The 21,849-nt window shown below is 34.4% G+C and overlaps 2 protein-coding genes across 7 annotated transcripts in view; both read left to right on the top strand.

Annotated features, from left to right (window-relative positions):
- LOC119644567 (innexin shaking-B) overlaps window positions 1–21,849 on the top strand; it is a 131,319-nt gene that overhangs the window by 87,083 nt on the left and 22,387 nt on the right. The window contains exons 1-2 of one of the 6 annotated variants that reach the window (XM_038044157.1): window positions 11,193–11,380; window positions 19,014–19,426. The exons of 4 other annotated variants lie outside the window; for them this stretch is intronic. In XM_038044157.1, coding sequence (XP_037900085.1) covers window positions 19,067–19,426 — 360 coding nt within the window. In that variant the 5' untranslated portion in view covers window positions 11,193–11,380; window positions 19,014–19,066. Of the gene's footprint in view, window positions 1–11,192; window positions 11,484–19,013; window positions 19,427–21,849 lie in introns of those variants that run through there. One more of the 6 variants, XM_038044156.1, reaches the window with a different exon arrangement.
- Window positions 15,730–18,140, top strand: LOC119644568. Its single transcript, XM_038044161.1, has 2 exons — window positions 15,730–16,211; window positions 16,288–18,140. The coding sequence occupies exons 1-2, from the start codon at window positions 15,992–15,994 to the stop codon at window positions 16,380–16,382; spliced, it is 315 nt and encodes a 104-aa protein (XP_037900089.1). The 5' UTR covers window positions 15,730–15,991; the 3' UTR covers window positions 16,383–18,140.

The raw sequence follows: 21,849 nt of genomic DNA, 5'->3' as shown, positions 1-21,849 counted from the left end.
ATATAAAGTTTCGCTCAATTTTTTTCTTTAATACACAGTGTATACATAAATGTATATTATGGCGTATGTGCACTTTACAATACAAAAGTGTAAATATGCACAGATGGTTTGATGCAGCAATTAAAACTTTCATGCGATATTTGCACTAAAAGCTTCATTTTAATCTTGTATGAGTTATTTTCTTTGGAGGTTTATAGCTTTGTATTTTAGATTGTAAGGCCCATCTAGTGGTAGTAATACTTATTGACATATCTTCACACGCCTGCAGTTGAGCTTTTAAATTTACATTAGACTTATAAGAACAAATACAAATATTTTAAATATTATATATATATATATATATGTAACGGGGATTTTTTCAGCATATATGTTATGAATCTAGGATCTGGTGAATGAAGCAAAAAAATCCTGAAAGAATAGTCGCTACGTTGATAAGAAAAGTGTTGAGCTTGGTTTCGAGTGAGAAAGGGAACTTGCTTTAGTGGCAAGTCATACATAAAGCGAAAAATGAGGGCAACAACAGTTACGTGGCATAGAAATGCAAAAGAACATTTCGACGAAACTAAGAAGAAGAGATGCGAACGAAATGTTGAAAAGATTTGGCAAGCAAGATATGAAACAATTAGCATACATCGACAAACTAGAGATCTATCAACAGAATGGGTAAGGCTTAATAAAGATGGATTAGTCGGTTGTCGGGGTGGGTGGTTCGATTTTGTTTGCATTTGCATGTGTTTGATGAAAAATGTTCACTTAAGTATATGTATATATATGAGTACAATATTTTAAAATTTTTTATCATAATTTGCTCTTCAACTTTTTTTAAAATTTCAAGTCTTTTAAAATTTGCTACATCTCATAAAACGCAATTTGCCTATAGACCAGACATGAAATAGAAAAGTGAAAACAACATATAAAAATTGGAAAAAAAAGGCTAATGAATGCAGTTACAGCAGAGCTCATGCACTTGACTCATGTGGCCAGAAACACTTGAAACATTTGAAATATCCCTCTGGAAAGTTGAGAAGAGCATGCCCGTAGACGCCAAAAATTGTCGTCAAAAATTCTATCGTCCAAACCAATAGGATCCTCTTACGGTTATATATATAAGGCCTTATACATATATGTATATAATGCGATGGTATATTCGTGTAATTAGCTCAGCACATAATCCGAATCCTGTTTCGTATATTTATTGCAATTGCCCGAGAAAGTGATTGATTCTTCACTTTCAAACGCGTGCACTCACATTCACCTCAATGTATTGTTGTGTTCCCCTCAACACGCTTCGTCGTATTGACATCATTAGAAAAAAAGTTACTCGCTATTTGCCTTTTCTTACTTAATAATGCATTAACCAACCAATGAGCAACATTTAAATCACTAACAACATTACCCACCACCACCATCAATTTACCAAAAGGAAAATATGAATGTATTTAAAATTCATGATTGACGTGTCACCACCATACAAACAACAACAAACACAAGTTCGCTGCCTTCTCAAACTTACGGAGGAAAGTACAATTTATAATGATAAACGCGCGCGCCACCAGGAATCGAACCTGCGTGTGTTGTGTTTTTCTACCGGATTCCGAACGCCCGTGCCACTAGACTATGCGGCACCAACTCGATCATAAACAATTTCTTTTAATTGCTTACGGTTAGAGAAAATAGGTAGATAGAATTTTTCACACTCTCAAAATGTGACTACAAATGAGAATGAGAGAAATATTGCAGTGAGAGAGAGATTTGTTCAAAACGAAACGAAAAGAAAACTAGAAAATTAGGATTCGAACCCATGCGTGCAGTAATATTGCAATTACCACAATGGTCTACCTTCTGTGTGGTATCGACAGATTGTATCCTTATGTCCATCAGCGAAGGACGCGTGGTATGTTCAGTTTGTCAAAACGTTTGCAACTTTTTATCAGCATTAAATTGAAAATCGATCTAAGCATGTTCGTCTGTCCGTCTATGTAAAGTCTGTTGTAAACCTTCTCCTGGCCGCAAAACTGAAACTATTACCTGTAAATTTGCAAAAGAATTTGAAAATGACCCAAACCGTGAAAAAGGACATGCCTGCAACGCCCACATGCCTTTTGTTTTCAGTATTTTTTTGTATTTTGTATCTTACCCATACACACACACACACACACACACATACACACACAGATACACAACAAATATACGATATAAATTTCTACATTTAATCTGAAAGTAGAAGCAATCAGCCCCAGGCTATGAAAATTTAGTTTTCTTCCCTGGTTTTAATCTTCTTTGGGATAACGCGATGGGTATAAAAGAGTGCGTCACGACCGAATATAATTTTCTTGCAAAGCGAGTAATTTCTATTTCTATTTCTCATCTCTTTTATTATATTTAAATGTGCACGTCGTTGGTAATATATATATATGATTATAATATTGATATACAGTGCGAGATGAAATAAAAATATAGTTTTTGATCATTTCGACGTCTACGCCGGAAATGCAAACAGAAAAGTGTTCTGCTGTCGGCTGTGATTTGTGTTTGTTTCTTGTGCTTCTCATTTCAGAATGTATTTTAGATTTTATTCGTACACATGCATATGCTTGTGTTATTTTTATTATCATTATTATTATTATTATTATTATCCATTATTCTTATATTCTAGATTTTCACTGTGTTATGCTATTGTTTAAATTAGCGCCACCATTAAACTGTGCAGTCGGCCGCCTGCCGGTTTCTTAAGCATAGAGTAAGCGCACCCTAATGCTGCTAGTTACAGAGTAAATTATTCCAAATATTGAAAGAAACTAAACTAAACCAAACCAAATATGAAGAAAACATTTCTCTGTGATACTTTCATTTCTATCATCAGTAAATGAGTTTTGCAATTGTTGTCGACTTGATGCATTTTGGGCACAAATCCAAATGGATTCGATATGTATATGCTGTAAAGAAATGTATGAAAAATCGAAATAAAAATTCCGGCAAAAAAAAGTAAAAAAAGAACAAAACACATTTAGAAGAGGGAATAATTATTATAACGGTGCAAAAGAAACAGAAAGGTCTCATTTCTTGAAATTAATGTTACAGATTTTTACCTCTTGCATTATATTATATATGCACGCTGGCTGGCTGCGCAACAAATACAGATACGTTCACGGCATTGCTCGTACGAACGAACATATGTCAGATACAGTCAGATACAGGATGTCAACTGATAAGTCGACATTGAAATTATTGTTTTTTTTTTTTTTTTGCGTTTTAAACCAGAACTAGACCTTCAAGTGCAAGAGCAAGACGCCTAACTATTTCCCATTTCGAAAACATAAACATATTAGTCTACATTATATACATAAGAGACTCATGAATATTTAAGAAAGACTGACTGTACATGCCTCTAAGAAGGAATACATTGAATATACTTTAAATAATTAAACATTTCACGGTTTTGTCTAAATAAATTTATTGTAAATTAAATATCTTAGGTTGTTCGGAAATTTCTTGCGGTTTTTTGTCCCCACAACCAGATTGAGGTAACTTTTTCTGGTAGCTAGACAGTTAGTTAGAATTATAGGTGCATATAACTGTGTAACGCAGGCTTGTGTTGATTTTGTAAAAAGACCGTCAAAGTGATCGGTTGCGAGACGTAAGTAAGACGTGGAAAATGAGCAGCAGATAAGATGTATTTTACTTTTTTATACCAAAGAAGATACCGAAAGAGCTGTAGAAGCACATAAGGATATATAAGCAATACGTATGGAACTAAGGCTGTATATGGCAGCACGCACTTCCACGCACTTGTCGAAATTGCTTTCCGAAATTGAGTTCTGGAAATTTCCCATTGATGACCTGCCTGATCGACACATAACAATTCGTAAGATTTCTTTAAAGTCTTAATTCATCCAAAACAATAAATTTATTCCTTATATATATATCAAAAAAAAACCCACCCAATAATTCAGATTCCGTTGTTTAGAATTCGTCAATTTACCGAGAGAGGGGAAAAGGAGAAAATCGGATATCAAGAAAATAATCTTTACACAAATGTTCATAGGAAACATTGCCTAAATTTCAAGAATATTCAAATGGTGTGCTCGTTCTTCTCGGTTGAATATAAGCAGATTGATTTATGTGAAGACTAGGCGTACGAACGGATTTTAAAGCGTCTGTATTTGTGCCTGACAGTATTGTTGAAGCAATAAACGGTTAGTCCGTACGATGCAAGGCATTGCCAGTTGCCAAACAAGCAGACTCTGCGCTCCATAACGCGTCGTCAAAGACCGCATAAGAGAAGATTACTAATGCAAAGAGTTTACATATGCATTTGCTGAAAGGTCCAATTGACGATGAATAATAGAGAGAGAGAGAGAGAGAGAGAGAGAGAGAGAGATTAAAAGCCTTCAAGGGTCGAAAATCTTCTATGTCCTGATCGAAACATCTCAAAGTCAGTTCTTCTTTTATATTTTTATATTAATTACCTGTGCAGGGGTAGTTAGAATCTGTGTGAGAGGGAGTGAAACGATCATTTGCTCTGCAGGATGATTTCCTATTGGCTTTCAAGGCGCCACTTTGCGAGAATTAGATCGGGGTTTGTGCTCTTCTTATATCTTCTTCTTCTGATAGGTGTTTGCGTACTCTAACAATGACTTTAGATTAAAGCCCACTGATTAGATCTGCACTATGCCAATAGATAACTTCATTGCTATCGTGTCGTTTAAAGAGTAGTTTACATGCCTCTATTAAGTAAAGCTCACGGTTGAGTTTCCTCAAAGAAGCGTTTGGTTAATAGTCGCCTCATATCAGGAAAACTTATCTACTTATTAACTTTTACTAAAGCGTTCTATTGCCAATGTTTAAGCTAACAATTTGTTGTTGTGTTGTTTTAAAATTTTTCTCTAACGTTTCTTGAATTGCATTCGCCATCGCCGTATTGAACAGGAACGTTTATGATGAAGATAATGAGAATTACTGCATCTAATGCATAGTGCATTGGACTTTTCAATGCATTCACAATATGAAGATCCATCATGTATTCATTGTTGTTATGGTAGACGGAGAAGAATTCCGGAAATGAAACATATGGTCCGTGTCTTCTAAAGGATAATAAACATTCAACCTTTGTTTTGAAACAATATATATTTGATCGAAAGTATCTGTATATACCAGTGTGTATGTGTAAGTTTTTTTTTTTTTTTTTGAAATTAAAGCCAAGAAATTCTTATACGCATATAAATTATGAAACACACGCAACACATTGTATATAAACAAACACAAACAACTTTAATAACAACAATGTCCATATGGTCATTGAACGCATTCTGCCGCATAACTTTTTCTCTATTTTTTTTTCTATTGTATATGAACGTATATGATAATCCATGGGGACAAATATTTGTGGGTCTTAAACTTCGCAAAAAAAAAAAACGACCTGACAATGAACTTAACTAAAAAAAAAAAAAAACCAAAATATTCTTTTGTTTTATTTATCTACAATGCAGTGCAATTTCGCACTGAAAGCAATCCAACAAAAATGCCAAGGACGACGATATAACTGAATATATAACGAACGAAAATCACGCGCAAATGACTAGACACGCATACATTTAAACTTATTAAATTATCAGGTGAAAAATGAGAAAATCTCTTAGAGAAATTTCACAATAAATCTTCTATTCGGAGCTGTTATTGGGCGACTTTTCAGCTGGAGGTGCCACCCAGAAATGCATTTGAATGAAGTTGACATGAAAGAGGAAACTAAAAACAGGTCGGAAAGTTACATTTATCTCGGCGTTGATCATCACAAAATACTCCAAAAAATATTTAGTCAGGCAAAGATTGACCACTTGACCGATGAGACTCGATAAATGAAATATTTCTTTTCAAATCTCAGATCAATGTCTACTGTCCGGCTTTATTCTGTGGCCCAAATGACAGTTGGAAAGATAGATAGATAGTCATCGTTAAATCGATTGGTAACCTTAGAGTTACTTTTGACACAACAACAAAATCGCCACGATTTGAACTCGCTATATTACCTTTACAGCCTTTATAAACGGTGAACAAATCGCGTTTCTTCGTTAGTCGCAGGCCTACCTTGGAGAGGTGCAGACGCATTTGCATAATTTCCAAATAAAATGCTTACAGGATTAATGATCGATGCGATGAGGTATAAGAATCAATCAGGTAGCTGAAATAAAGCTAAGTCCAATCTATCCGGGTTTTAAGCGTAGCAAGAAATTCTTGTGTCAATATTGAATAGATAGTTAGCTTCGCCCATTTGATGAACGACGAATTGTAGAGATTTGAAAGCATGTATGTATCTCTAGTGAATGACTTTCTTTTAATGCGGCGTATGCGCAATTAAATTAAAAAAAAGTTCGTCAAGTTTTAACTTCAAACATAATTTCCGCTTCTGACAGGTCTTCAGCAGTGGACAGGCCAAGAGACAGCACTTTTTTTTGGGGAATATTTTTGGGGATTAAGGTAAAAATGACAATATAATACTGATATCTATCCAACGCTGATTGATTCGAATTGTAATGCATAAGAAATCTATGAGGACTTTGTTAATCTACACATGTACACTAAATAGCAAATCTCATATCTGCTGTAAATCCTAGGTTTCAAGGTACGATATTTTCAAATATAACCATTTGGGAATTGCTTAGGTAAACAACTTTTGTATTAGATCAGTCCCTATAAAACATGATGTACACAAATAAACTGAGTGCATATGCACCAAGTCTGATGGTCTTGAAAATATAACGAAATTTGTTCGCAAAAATGCAAAATCGTGCGCCTTAAGAAATTCATGCCTATTAGCAATAAAAAGGCAGAAGGATGGAAAATTCACCCGTACGTTCTTATATTTTTAAGACAAGTGCGTGTGAAATTCCGCAAAACTTGGATCATTAATTAAGAATTTATCTGACATATTTGTCTGGGCCATCCAAAAATTTGATGAACGAAAGTAGTCCCGATTGCACAATTCTGTCGAACTAATACTGTGCATTCAAAATCCGACTTAAGATGAATGTGATTTCATTATTTGGTGTCAAGCTGCGGAGAACGGCTATTATTAGGTAGAATTTCAATCAGACAAGCTGATCTACTCATTTAAAGTACAAGGAAAAGTTTTGACGTTCAGCTCAATACGTAAAATGGCTCTAAACGACATCATGTTTTTATCCGACTTTTCTTGAGTTTAAGTTCGAAACAATGAATTGTGATTCTTAGGTTAAGATAGGTTTCATTTACAAATTCTAGGATATCTATTTATGAATGATTTAATTATAATACATGAACTTGCAGTTAACTTTTAAAGTACAAAGGAAAGTTTTCGCGTTCTGCTCAATACGTAAAATGGCTCTTAACGACATCATGTTTTTATCCGACTTCTCTTGAGTTTAAGTTCGAAACAATGAATTGTGATTCTTAGGTTAAGATAGGTTTCATTTACAAATTCTAGGATATCAATTATTTACATGAACTTGTAGTTAGCTTTAGCGATCGTTTCGCTGCGAATGCCAATATTGATAACTCTCTTCAATTCAACTGATTTTGACTTCCCAGAAATAGTTTGCTTACATAACCTTTATATCCTTTAACAAACGAGTTGCCTACCAATATTTAATTTCATTGTGACATTTTTGTGTTACTATTTATGTCCGCGAATTTTTGCATAGAGCACTCTGCAAGAGATAGTTGTATTGATCTTGTAATGCTCTTTACAACGAAACAACATGCAACAAAGCGCAACTGGTCGGATAAACAGCATATGAAAGAAAAAAATTAAAGTGATGAGCCAGCAATCAACTGGAAAGTTTGTGTCGAATTTGTTGGTAAGAACGACCTGTAATGATAGAAGTAGGTATCTCGAAATTCAGACCGGGTAGAGAAAGACTTATTGTAAGTATGTGGAAGTGTTTTTGTATAAAGAAAAGCAACCAGAAAATGCTAGAACTTTACATGCTTTTTAATCATTCCTCTTAAGCTCACTAACTCGCTCACGCGATAGTTCTAGTGTTAAATGAAATGGTTACAAAAGACCAATAATTCTTATAATTTAGAAAGACCTGAAAAATAAAAAGAATGGAACGGGTTTTATACCCGTTTAACCTGCGGACACTTATTTGCTTATTTTTATTTTATTCAAATCCATTGTACCTTTAACATTACGATAAAGTTAAGAAATCGAAACTATCGACCTTCAATAACACCTACAGCTGCGGGAGAATTGAAAAGAGAAAAACGAAATCAGTAAGAAAATTATATTCGGCTGTGATCGAATCTTTTACGTCCATCACTCTTATCCTGAAAAAGACCTAAAAAAAAGAAGAAGGTAAATTTAAATGTGCTATAATATTAAATGGGCGTGTAGAGATTTATACCGTGTATTTGCTATAGTTTATGAGTAACGAGCAAAAAACATGAAAAGTAAAAATATTCTGGGTTTTGATCGCATTGCAGGTGTGTCCTTTGATCGATTTAATCCATTTTCAAATTCTTTTGCAAATTTGTGGCGATATCTTAATTTTTGCGAATGGCAAGATGTTTAACTCGTAGAGAGTATTACCTCAGAGACGAAGAGGCGAACATCCTTAGATGAATTCTGAATTTGACACTGGCGAAGAATGAATATACTTTAGAGAGAGGATTTTTAAAGCTTGCTTCTAGACCAAGGTTTTGGCGAAAAAAAAAATTAACTTTTGATACGCTATAATATTGGGTTGGCGTGGCCGAATTTCCCGTTTTTTCACAAAGACCATTACATCACGCCTAGAATATACATGTGGTTGCGTTAAAAAATATAAGGGAACGAAATGATGAGGTAGGGAGCGGTTTTATTATTCTCTCATTGCTTACATAGATAGTGAGCTAGCACTGATATACTTAAATGTTCGGAGCAGTCAGTGTTGTATTTATCAGTGTATAAGCTGTCATGGCAGAGTTGCCGAACGTTTAATTTACAACAATACGTTCAAATTTTGGTAGATTTATTTGCTATAGCGTATGACTAATAAGCAAGGAACGAATTAATTTTTGATGTGGAAAACACAGGTGTTCTCAGTTTACAAGGCAGTATAGGAATGTCCTTCGAACGATTTTATATATACCGACGGACATGCCTAAATCAATTGAGAGTTTGATGCTGACCAGGAGTGTATGTACTTTGTGTGGTCTCGCAAGCTACGTTTTGAATGTTGCCAACGTTTAGACAAAATGGGCCTACCGCTCATTCTTCGGTGATGGTTGTAAAAAAGGAACATATGAAGATTTTAATAAAAATTATATCCGATTTTTTTATGCGCATTTGGCTTATGCGCTTATGGCTGAATAGGCCAATCTCGACAAGGATCTCGACTAACGACCCAATCATCGTGGATTTAAATCTCAAGTCGGGTTGACTTTTCAATAATGCCGCTTGCCTCGGATGCTAGGGCTTTGAGACTTGAATCTTTGAATTTATTTATCTGCCCAAATTAATTATAATACTAAATAATACGAAAAAACAATAATACGTCCGATTTGCTATGTTATGTCGTAAATGTCAGTGTTTGATGGTGAAATCTTAAACCTCGCTGCAAATATCAGTTCGAAACTCAGATAATGCTTAGTGTTTGTTGTGAAATTTCCTTCAGATGATGGTTTCTTGGATTAATTGCAAGCAGAATAGAAAATTATTGCATGCAATAAAAAAGGTGCAGAGCTTTGGAGAAATTTATTTTTTCACTTGTTCATATGCGCAGAATTGTGAATGAGAGACGTATTGAAGCCGTTCCTGTCAATCGAACTTAACGCGCTTGTTTAGTGATCCATTTGCATTTACTTGCAATAAATAAAAATCTCAGTAAATTGAAAAGGAAAACAAAAATTCGACATCTTTTGTTTTTTAAGAGGGTGTGATAAGCTTCGCCTACGAAGATAAAAGTCCTTAAATATACGAAATAAAATTATCGTACTAAACTTTAATATAAATTTTAATCTGAAGAGCTGAACGGCTTCGACCGACTCGTATCAAAAATGTAGCTTTCTTCTCTGTTTAGAACCGACTTAAGACGAGATATTTTCTTAATTTTAAATTCTTAAAAAAATATATAAATAAGTATATGTTCGCAATACATGTGCTTATGCTCGCGACCAATATCTGTCACACTAATATCAATTGTTTTCAAGCAAATATGTCTGTTAACGTATTCTATATGTCTGTGTCACAGTTGATGTTGATTTGTCAATGTTTGTGAGCCCGGCCGTTATACATGCATTGTTCGTATATGCATGTAAATAAGGAAAAGAAACAAGACATAATTGAACATGTATTTGGGGATGATGTGTTAAAGTGGTGAAAGTTAAGCGTAATTTTAATTGCTTAAGGAACATTTTTTTTTTTTTTTTTTTTAAATAAGAGAATAGAAATTTGCAAAATACTTTTTCTTAGACATTTTATTGCGAATTTCGATTATTATTTAAAAATTGTTTATTTTTATTTATTTATTTATTTTTTTTTGATCTAACCCACTGTTTATTGCTACGATTATCATTTGTATTAGTAGTATTGCTGTCGCTGCCATATCATCCATGACTATGTTGTCTTGTTTAATGTTTTTGTTTTGCATTGTTAGCGACTAAACACACATAACACACACACACACACACACAAAAATACATACACTCAGACATTAACACGAACGTGTTGCAAGGCATACGCCATCATAACAAGCAGGAAAAACAAAACAAAAAAAAAAAACAAAACAAAACAAAAGAAACAATACTTCGGCTTAAGCCTGTATGTGTGTAAAGCCATATGCATATGGGTATCAGGCATAACAGTAGTAGCATCTCATATTCCTTTTCAACACATCGGTAAAGTGTTAAAATGGTATAAAAAACGTTTGAGAATATATTATATGATCGAAAAGCACATTTGGCCGGCAGATGCAGTCTTCTTTAACATTTACATGGTAGACGCATAACAAACCGGAACTAACTTGAAATGTTAGTTTGCGAGATAAGACTAAATATATAAAAGAAAAGTGCTGCCAAGTCGAAGTTAAAATTTTTGTATGTCCAAAAATATACCCAAAGATCTTATAGAGAAAATTAGTATAACAACTTGTGTACGGTATGGAGAACGTTTCTCTAAAATTATGAGAAAAACTTATTAAACAAAAGAAAAAAAAAAAAAAAATAATAAAAAAGAAGGAAAAAAAAAACAAAAGAAAATTTTCCGCTGCACTTTCACGAGTTTAAGAGAATTCCTTGTGTCAGTGATTAGTTGAAATGCTGCGATCCAACATTTCGAACGGCCAGTGTTCATTTTGGCGGCATTGGAAACGGGCGCGTCTGGTATCTGGCGTACGTGTTCAGATGGTGTTTTTTCAGTTTGATTGTTTGTATTATTATTATCGTTATTATTATTACTATTATTATTATTATTTTTTTTTCTTGTTGAACTGATTTGGATCTGATGCCAATTATGAGTTTGTGTTTCGGTGGGTGTAATCAATAAAACTCTTTCGGTGTACATAGGCGAAATCTAATGAAAAGGCTACCGCTAGACCTGAAATTTGTATGCTTGTGCGTATCAAACTAACTAGATAATACACGATCGTGAATAATTGAATTTTTCTGCACGAAAAAAAAAAATATACATATAATTATATATATATATATACATATATATATATATGTATATATATACATAAAACAAAAATAAGTGAATAAAAACATGACAAGAAGAAGAAAACGAGCCTACGATGCTAAAGCAATAGTTTTCCAAATACTCTTCGCATTGTGTGTCATTGTTTGTTAAAAATCACAGTAAATATTTGCATTCAAAAGCAATAGTAACCGCAGTTTATCTTAATTAAAAATCATCTTATTTAAAACAATGCAGAAAAAAAAAAACAAAAATTAATTTCAATAAACCTTAAAGAGACGCTAAATATAAATTAAAAAAAAAAAAAAAAAAAAAAAAAAATACATTATTATCTAAAAAAACAGAAAAATGTAAATGAACACAACAGAGAAAACGTGCATAAATTTAAAAATAGATTTTGAAATTTTATGTTTTGTTGTTTGTGTGGATAGACGAGAAAATGCGTTGGGGGGCTTTCTTTCAAATTTCTTACTGTTTACTTAGGTAGAAATGTGTGATTATTACTATATATATATATATATATATATATATATATATATACGTATATGATTTTGTATTTGTGTGTGTGTATCACTTTTATTCTCCTTTCTCACAATGTCTGTATGTTTATCAATTTCCGCTAAAATAGTATTCGAAATTATTATCTGTCTGTTGTATTTCTTTTGTTTTCATTTTTTATTTTTTTTTTTTTTTTTTTTTTTTTTTCGTTTTTTTCATACCTGTTCTCACCTGCCATTTTTCCAGTATCCATCTTTCGTTAGAACATCTGTTGAATAGTTTGTCCATTTATACTGCACACACACACTTTTTCTAATTCTTAAGAAAATAATGATTAGTTATAAAAGTGTGGGTTTTTTCTCTTCAAAATATACTTAAGTCTTACAAAATTACTTTCATCATATTCACTACCGATAGTTAGGGTTGCTAAACATATCTGCGCGTTCGGCACTCTATGTTTTGCACACTGTTGACAGTTTTGAAGAATCGACGTGCTTCGCTCTTACCACCGCACTGACGAATAATGTCTAATGGCTTAGTCGTACACTTGTCCTCGACCTCTAATCATTTCGTCATTTTTGCCCATTTCAATAACAAGTCTATAGACTTCATAAATAATTAAGCAACTAGCCAATCGAATAACACACAACCGTGACATTCCGTCATTCTTTAACCGTACCGCCTGTCTATCGTGACGTTTCGACTTTGAAGTCCCACTCGTCACTTCATCATCCCTATATCTATAATTCTTCCGGATAACCATTTTTCCTACATTTATAGGGGACATCGTTCGAGTGGCTCATGCGCTAACTGTCACAGTCACCTTAATTTGTATTCCTACGCCGATATCATTCACACCATATGTATATATAGATTTTCGTCCATGTCTAAAGATTTCCTCTTATATGACTACAAGTATTATATTGAACGATTGAAGTTGCTTCCAGCTTCTCCATAACCATATCGAAAATGATTTCACAGCGACTGTCTGTCTATAAATAATCTGATGGTTGTTCGCGGACAGGCATAGAGACGAACAGTTGAAGCCGTGAAGTTCCTTCTAACAAGTCCATACGTACATTGATTATCGGCATCCGATTTCGACCTAGTCGATCAAAATCACTTGACATTCGCATTCTTAATCTGAATAAGAATCGAAGTCTTCTTAATAGCAAGAAGTGCTTTTAAGGTGGCAACAATGAGCAATACAGCTTCAAATTTGCTATTTAAACACTAGCCTTTATAGTTATACGAGAGAATTGGCATAAACTTTAAGCGCGAATAAGCTAAATTCGCTTATGTTGAGTAGAAGTTTAATAGCACCCACTCCATCTGTTCTTATTCAGTTTACTACGAAGAAGGCAACTAAGCGAAGGTATGCATTGCCGGAGATCCGTCCGAGACCACGCACTCATCCGTCTAATGCTAATATGAATAATGATTGTAGATATAAAGACAAAAAAGAATTCAAGTTGATTTTCCGCTAAAAACCTCTGGGCGAACCTCTTCACCAATGATCTCAGAGTATACAAATTTTTACGTGCAATGAATTATGCTTTGACATTAAAAATTTTAATTAAAATTTTTAAAGTTTACTTTAGCGACCAACCAAAAAAGTTCTCAGAGTAAACTGTCTTTAAGAAGAAGTTGGATTGTGTTTCGCTTGTAGCTATATTGAATGCTCAGTCGACAAAGGCGCATACCCACTAGGTTGCGGCCCAGACCTCCTTTTTTCTTTATCTTCCCCTTCATCTTTCTGTCAGCCACCTTCACACCATTGGCGATTAGCCGTATTAAAAAAAGAATATATATTTGAAATCGTTTCTGTTGCGGCCAAAATAATGTCTCTAACTTCCTAGCTTCCCGAAGAAAAATATTGAAACTAGTCATAAGATATATTGTGATTAGCATGTGTTTCTAATTGACTTATGCGCCCTGGATTGGATGGACAGACGAATATGATCGCTATATATGTATTATAAACCATGTTTACTGCATCTGTATAGCAAATCATTTCTTCCAATAATTGTATTATAAGATTTCCTACGGAAAAAAGGGCTGCTAAGCACTTTGTCATCTATTCGATAGCAAAACTGCTGCATACCACTGAAGACAACGATATCGAAAGTTGAAGAAAAAAAATATACACTTCTCCTCGTCTTTCTAGGACGAAATGCTAAGCGCAATTCTTGTGATTATGTAATTTTTGACGTATTAATCGAGCCATAAAATATTTCAGAGGATGAAGCAGTGTAATAGCTTCTCAGGTAATCGATTGGCAGAATAATAATATAGTAGGAGATTGTTAAGCAAATGCCTTCCGGGCATGGCAATACCGTCGTACAAGTACTACTTTGAAATAGTAGATCGGGAAATTTTGGATCATTCAAAATTTAGCCGCGCCCACAATCAACATTTTCTAAAAGTTTTAAAACAAATTTGTGAAAAATTCACAATTCATTTCCCCTCCCGCGCGCCTCTTTTTCAAACATAACCACTGTGCTGTGATGGTGCGAGTTAATGTAAATTAAATTACATTATAAATTAAAGTTGAAAACATTGAACATTACACTCTAGTAATAGCAAAACGAGTACGCTTTTCACTTCTTGTCACTCGAAAGTTGCTGTATATGTATTGATTTGTAATATTCACACGCATGCACTAGCAAATGTATTAAAAATCATTTGAAGGCGTCTCTGAAAGAATATTAATATCTTTACTTTTTCTTTCTTGATTTTTTTATTAACTCTGTTAAGGCTATTAAACAGCGTATAAATTAAGTTTATGTTATTGGGAAATGTTTATTTTAAAAATTTATACTTATTTATGTAAACAATAAAAGTTGTAAATTATATATCAATTGAAAGGAGATATTTCGATAAGAATTACTCATCCGCTCATTCACATTACCCCTCGGATTGCGGTAATTTTTCTTTTACCAGCCACCATGAAGCAAAGGCTGCGCCTATATCATCGAATCTAATCTACATAAATCTGTAAGGGCCTTTAAGTGCTCTACAAAGATCATGTGACTCAAAACAATTGATTGGACAATATCGAGCGTACGATCAACGAAATTTTCAAATGCATATCAAAATTGATAGAAGCTTTGATTGATATCAATCGTAGTGAGAAGCATTTTCGACTAGGAAGTAAGCTACCACTCTCTACCACTATGCAATTACACTTAAAGTGTTCTTAGCTAGAAAATGCTGACGCTTGTTGGCGAAAATCTCGATTTGATCCATACGAATATTCACCGATCGAAATGGAGTTAATATTGTAGTATTTTTGGGTTCGAATTTTGGCTACACAAGCCCGAGTTTCAAGCCCGAGTTTTCTGACTTTGCGACGAATATTTGACTTTTCGACAAAGAAAACCAGTAAAAAAATTATATTCGACTGAGATCGGATCTACAAGTGGACCAGAAAAAAGCCACATTTTAATGTTTTATAACATTGGATGGGAATGGCTGTTTTTTTCTATTTCATACATCCCCCCTTTCACAACCATGAGTACCTTTACCATAGCAGGTAAGAGACAGAGAGATGGAGAGACAAATAGTCCCCGAACTGTTCACATTTGACACTCAATCTGTAATATGTAGATTTTATATGGGTTTAACAGATCACGGTCCACAATCGATCCCATCAGCTTTCAATGCGGCGGGCTGAGGTCGCATTGGCATGGCCCTCATAAGGATGACGGTCTCTCGAAGCGTACGCAGGTATATGGGACAAACAACACTACAACAGTTAATGGCAGGCTTTCCACAAGGATCAGTGCTGGGTCTGCTCCCGCCGAACTTTATGTACGATGGCGTATTGGCAGCACATTGACAATGAATTTTGAAGAGGACGTTGCTCTCGTTTTCGTAATTAAGCACATTGGAAAGGTCGAGGACGCAGCTAATAGGGCAGTCGCTAATGTGAAATTTTGGCTAGCAGCGATGGGATCACAATTGGCTGAACATAAAACCGAGGTGGTGCGCATAAGCAGCCGAAAATGCGTCGGAACTATGTACGCAGGTCCATGCGACGAGCAGTCACTAGAGCAGTTTGGTACGTTCGCTAATAACTGGCTAAGTTTTAACACTAGAATTATCGATGTTTTCCATCTAACTATTTCTACCAAAAGGTACCATTTGGTCGACAGTATTTGTCGACACAACAGAATGGAGAAAGCGAATGCAGGAAGCTAGATTTTGGAATGAACATAACTTCATCGATTAAGAAACCAATGCTAAACAAATGGGTTGCGATCTACCTACATACATGCCCATCATAAATGAAAAACCAAAAACACCTTAAAAAAAACGATAATTTTTTCATATTATCGTCTATAAGTTAGGATTCTGTAGAAATCTTTCAGACAGCCTGCTACCTAGACGTTCGTCAAGTCCATCTTCAGGTGAACACAAAAGTGATCCTGACGAGTACTTGGGCCACAGGTTTCCCTGTGGCCCAATATTATCCCGGGATCGAAAGTTATAGAGCTTTTTCTGAGGTTTTTTGTTTTAATTTCTTGCGTATTGCGAAAGTACCCATAAGCAAATCATGATCAATTTTCGACCTACATACTGAACGCATCATGAAATGGCTAGGCCACACTTCAGGTTTCGAACTTCTTTTCTACGATTATGGCAAACCGACAAAAATAGAAGATCAAAACGATCACTTTTGGTAAAAAAACGATACTTTTAGTCTCGCAAAGTAGGTAACGTAGAAAAAAATTGATTGTAGTTATAACGCACTCGGTAGTTCTAGTGTCAAATTACATGCCCAGTGTGCGACGGATAAAGCGGCCGGGATTTAATCGGGTTTGGCACGCTTTATGCCAAATATCAGAGGACCAAGATGTGGTGCAAGAAAACCCATAGCACAAAAAAATGACAAGCGGATATGCGCCCTTCGAACGTTCTTGGAGGAAGCGATAGACCTCTTGCCGGATGAGTTATATTTAATTCTTATGAATTTCCCAAAAAAATACAAATATTTTTCTAGTATCTGAATTAAATCATGCACTATATAAAAATTTTATCCGACACAGGCCTTAACTGGTCACGGTTGCTCCCGAAGTTATCTGAATCGATTCGGATATGATAGTTTACCAAAACGTCCAAACTGTGCAGACGCCGAAGGTGATATGAAGCACATGATAATCAATTGCCCGAAATTCGTAATTGTGGTTCGGGCGAAACAATTGAGAGCACGACCGAAAGCCCCGAACCATGTGGCACTGTGACCAACTTCTCCTCTAAGGTGCTCCGGGAATTAAGGTGCTCCAGGAATTAAAGAAACAGCGTGCGAGAAAGTAAATGAAACCCAATAGGGTAGTGTCTGCGAATTAATTTGTAACGGTGGTCCCATGAGAGAGGGTGGCGAATAAAGCGTCTGTGGACGGTAGTTATAGTACGTAGGCGTTATAGTGCGTGGAAACCGAGCACTATTCGCCATAAATGGCAAAAAAAGAAACACACACACTCTCGCACACAAATTGTTTATCAACAACCAATACATTAATACCGATTTTTTCTCTTCTTAAAATTTCTTGCCTATTAACCTTAAAAAATCGTATACGAATCTCGCAAAAATTTCTTATTGAAATCTTGCTTCTCAGATAGAAAATATAAAAATGATATTTAGTCGTAACAACTTTGCTTCGTTAGCTTAGTGCTAAAGTAGAACTCTCTCTAAATGAAGTCTTTATCAATATCAAAAAAGGCCCCTAGGGGGCGTAAACAAAAAGTCGTAAGCATTTTAATTAAATGCAGATCTGTAAAGTTATAAACTTTCAGTGGCAAATATTTTAGGAAAATCGCTTACCATATGAATCTAAAGTAACACCTAACTAATTAGTGATCTTAACCGATAGATTGCTGTCGGTGCTGGCTCTACTTTGCCACAACAAAACATAAAGCGTTTTGAAATTTATGATTTAAGCTACATTAGCACTGCCAGAAAGATACGGTAACGAACTTGTAAGACGATCGATCTTCTCTCTTTTGATGAAGTTTGCAAGTAGTGCCACAGTTTTCGTTCAAAGATATAAAGGAAATGAAATGATAAAATGACTGAATATGATTATGCCAGTGACTTCAAATACGAGTGTGACGAACGCGTTCTTAAATTTAAAACAAATAAAGTCTATAACTAGCCAATGCAAATATAATGTATATCATGAATGAACGGAGTTTTATGTATGGAACGAACAACGTGAACGTGCCTTAAATTCTTATTGTACTCTTGCAACGAAAGAAAAGAAAAAGCACAGAAATGAAATGTGATGCTTGCTTATAATATTTCAAATTTTTAAAATGCAAAAATCTCCTCATTATAGACAATGTTATGCGAACAACATCAACCGAAAATATCTCAAGTGTTCTTCTTCGAAATTAAAATGCCGCCTTATATTATATAAAATCTATAAAAAATCGACTCTAAAAAGTACATTTTTATGAATAAACCCGAAAATCGAAGAATAGATATTCTTAAAAAGCAATCAAAAGGAAAATAGAAAAACATAAAATCTATAATAGAAAAAAAAAAAAAAAAAAAAAAAAAAAAAAAAATTGAATAAAAAATAAAAATATATGCCGTAATAATAAAAAAAAAAAAAAAACAAACTTGAGCACCTTAGCTTATTGCTTATACGAATTTCGATATTACATTGTATTCTTGTTCTTGTTTTCCTTCTTCTTCTTCTTCTTCTTCCTCTTATATATATATATAAATATATATACATATATATATAATTTTATATACATTTATATATACATATATATAAATTTGTTTTTTTTTTTTTTTGTTAAATTTATTTCATCACTTGTCATGTCAAAAAACTTGTCGTGTTAAAAAACAAAGCAATTACTATCACTACACCCACATGAAAATTGTAAAAGTGTTGTTGCCAAACAATGTTAGATATATTTCGTGGTTTAAAAAGCCTGATAAAGGTCAGCCATGTTGAAGCCGACTCGACAGTATTTCGTTTGCATTACTCATTGACTGTTGTGTTTTTAATGTCGTTCTCGTTAATTATTACTACACGACAATATGTCGGCAATCCAATCGATTGTGTTCATTCCAAGGACATACCGGAGGATGTCCTAAACACCTACTGCTGGATCCATTCGACTTATCTGATTAAAAGTTTTTTGCATAAGAAACAAGGTGTTTCAGTGCCTTATCCAGGTATCGGTAATTCGGATGGGGAGCTACATGAAAAGAAGCACTATAAGTATTATCAATGGGTTTGCTTCTGTCTATTTTTTCAGGTACGTTATATTTATTAACACTACAACTATCGCGTGGGTCAATTTGATCTGTTTCGAACTTTTAAAAATTTCATAAAAGGAGAACATTTTTGTATGCTTAAAAATCCATTTAATACCTATAATAAATTATTCTCTACCCGATCTGGTTTTCTATCAGAATGGACCATCTTGATCTATAACATTTTGAAGATACGAAATGGAAATGTGAAGATTGACAACTTGGTATGATCCGCTTACCTCTATGCCCACAATAAAGAAGTGACTGAAACGGATGTTGGAAAAACACCGATCTTGTGAGAAAGCGCCTCACTCCCTCGCATTAAGCCGATCCGTTCGCATATCTGACCCATCCGTCTGATAAACTCTCGAAAATTACGCTACTCAATGCTCCGACTCGATGCTAAGACGCCCAATCTTCTTTTCTGCTATAAACAAATGTACACACACACACACACACACGCGCGCACACACACACACACACATAATTAAAGTATTTACCTCCTAATATAAATAAACCAATCCTAGTATACGTATGTATAAAGTTTCTCATTACAAGCATAATTATTTTTGTTACTAGGCAGAGAGCCATAATCTTTTGTTGCTAAACAGACGATTATTATTATTCTCTTGTGTTAGGTACCCATACATATATACACTTGTCGCTTTCTTGTCGCAAGCACAGCTTCATTTATTCTTGTTACTAGGCAGAGAACGAGAATGTCTTGTTACTAAGCAGAGGATTCTTATTTTCTTGAGTGAGGCACACATGCATGCATAATCGGCTAAACCGGTTTTACTATTATTCGTAAGATTGATTTTAAATAATCTTAAGTATAAACACACTGTGATAATATAACGGTAGAACGATGTTAACGTTGATTATAAAAAACCCGGGAGCCACCGCAATCGATCATGTTGTGTTACGGCAGCCAAAGAGGTAAATTCTCTAGCACTGAGACAAAAGTTTGACCGTACAAGCAGGCAGTGGCTGGCTTAGCTTAGCTATCGTTTCCGACTATTTATCTCTACTGGTAGGAGATAACTGGCTTAGCTTAGCTGCTAATCCTGAATAACCACTTGGACGCATCGGTGCAGAGTATACTAGGTTAGGGTCACAGATGCTATTGTGTGACTGGCTGCCGTAACGCAACGTATTTGTTTTCAGGAGCAAAAGTATTATATTGTAACCCGTGAAGCTGCGAGTGCGAAATCAATAGCGGCTTTGGCTGGGCTGGTGTTTTTTTATATACTTATTTTTACTTTCGTGGTCTACGTTCCCTACACTAAGTCATGAGGACATTTCTCGTTCCTACCAACGCATAAAATTACAAATGTAACAACAAACTCAAACGTCTAATTGTTTTTATTCTATAAATGTCTTGGAAACGGATCTGAGTTTATACTCCGGCTAAGAAGCATCGTTACAATACTTTCATATAGAAAACTTCGGTTCGACTATTCGGCATATTCGCCAAGATCACCTTTATGCTTAGTCCCAAAATGGTCCCGTTCGATTTGCTAACACGACGACAGTTAACAAGAAAATTGTAACTCCATTATATTTTCAATCCACTCTACTGCACACGAGTAAGTTCTTCACCCTATAAGAACATAAATTAGCGATAAACTGGAAAATATGAAAGACAATTCAGGAAAAGGGGGGGAAAAACTTATTGTCAATGTTTCATCAAGTAACTTGCGATAAGTTGAAGAAATTCTTGGTAAATATTCTGATTAAGTATATAGAATACGTTGATCTAAAAATTCTACTCAAACACACTCAAACCCACTTATAACAAAAAATTACGATTATGCCTTAGGATTAGTCAGTAAGCGCCTGCAAATTTGTATCTCTACCTCTTCTACGGATTGCGAAAAGATCGAAAATTTATATTGAATTTGTCCGAAACATGCATGATTTCGGAGGAAAGCTACTTAGGATATGTACAAGGAATGAGTGAGATCTAATTGATGATCGTAAAAATAATTTTCGATAGCATTAACTTTAGACATACTTAAGATACCTTTAACCGTACAATAAAATGAAGTAATTTATTATAGCCCAAGTAATTGCCAATAATGTCAAGAGCATATAAAGGCACAAATATTTAAAAGATAATACATTTTAATTAATTACATTCTATTTAATCAAAACACAAATAAAATGTTGCGAAAAGAAAACAAAAAAAAAAAAAAAACAAAAAACAAAAAACAGTTCATATGTAAATATTTACAATAGAAAGCGAACAAAACGGACAGAAGGAAAAAAAAAAAGAAGTTCGAGAAATATATTCATATTTACGCAAAATATATAATATAAGCCACTCTAAGAAAAGATATATTGAGAAGCATAACACAATTTTACATTCTGCTCATTAAAGTAATGTAAGAAGGCCTACTACGTAAAGACACAAGAATATCTA

The sequence above is a fragment of the Glossina fuscipes genome, unplaced genomic scaffold (assembly GCF_014805625.2).
Source record: "Glossina fuscipes isolate IAEA_lab_2018 unplaced genomic scaffold, Yale_Gfus_2 0, whole genome shotgun sequence".
Taxonomy (NCBI): domain Eukaryota; kingdom Metazoa; phylum Arthropoda; class Insecta; order Diptera; family Glossinidae; genus Glossina; species Glossina fuscipes.
This window is presented reverse-complemented; position numbering and strand designations above follow the sequence as displayed.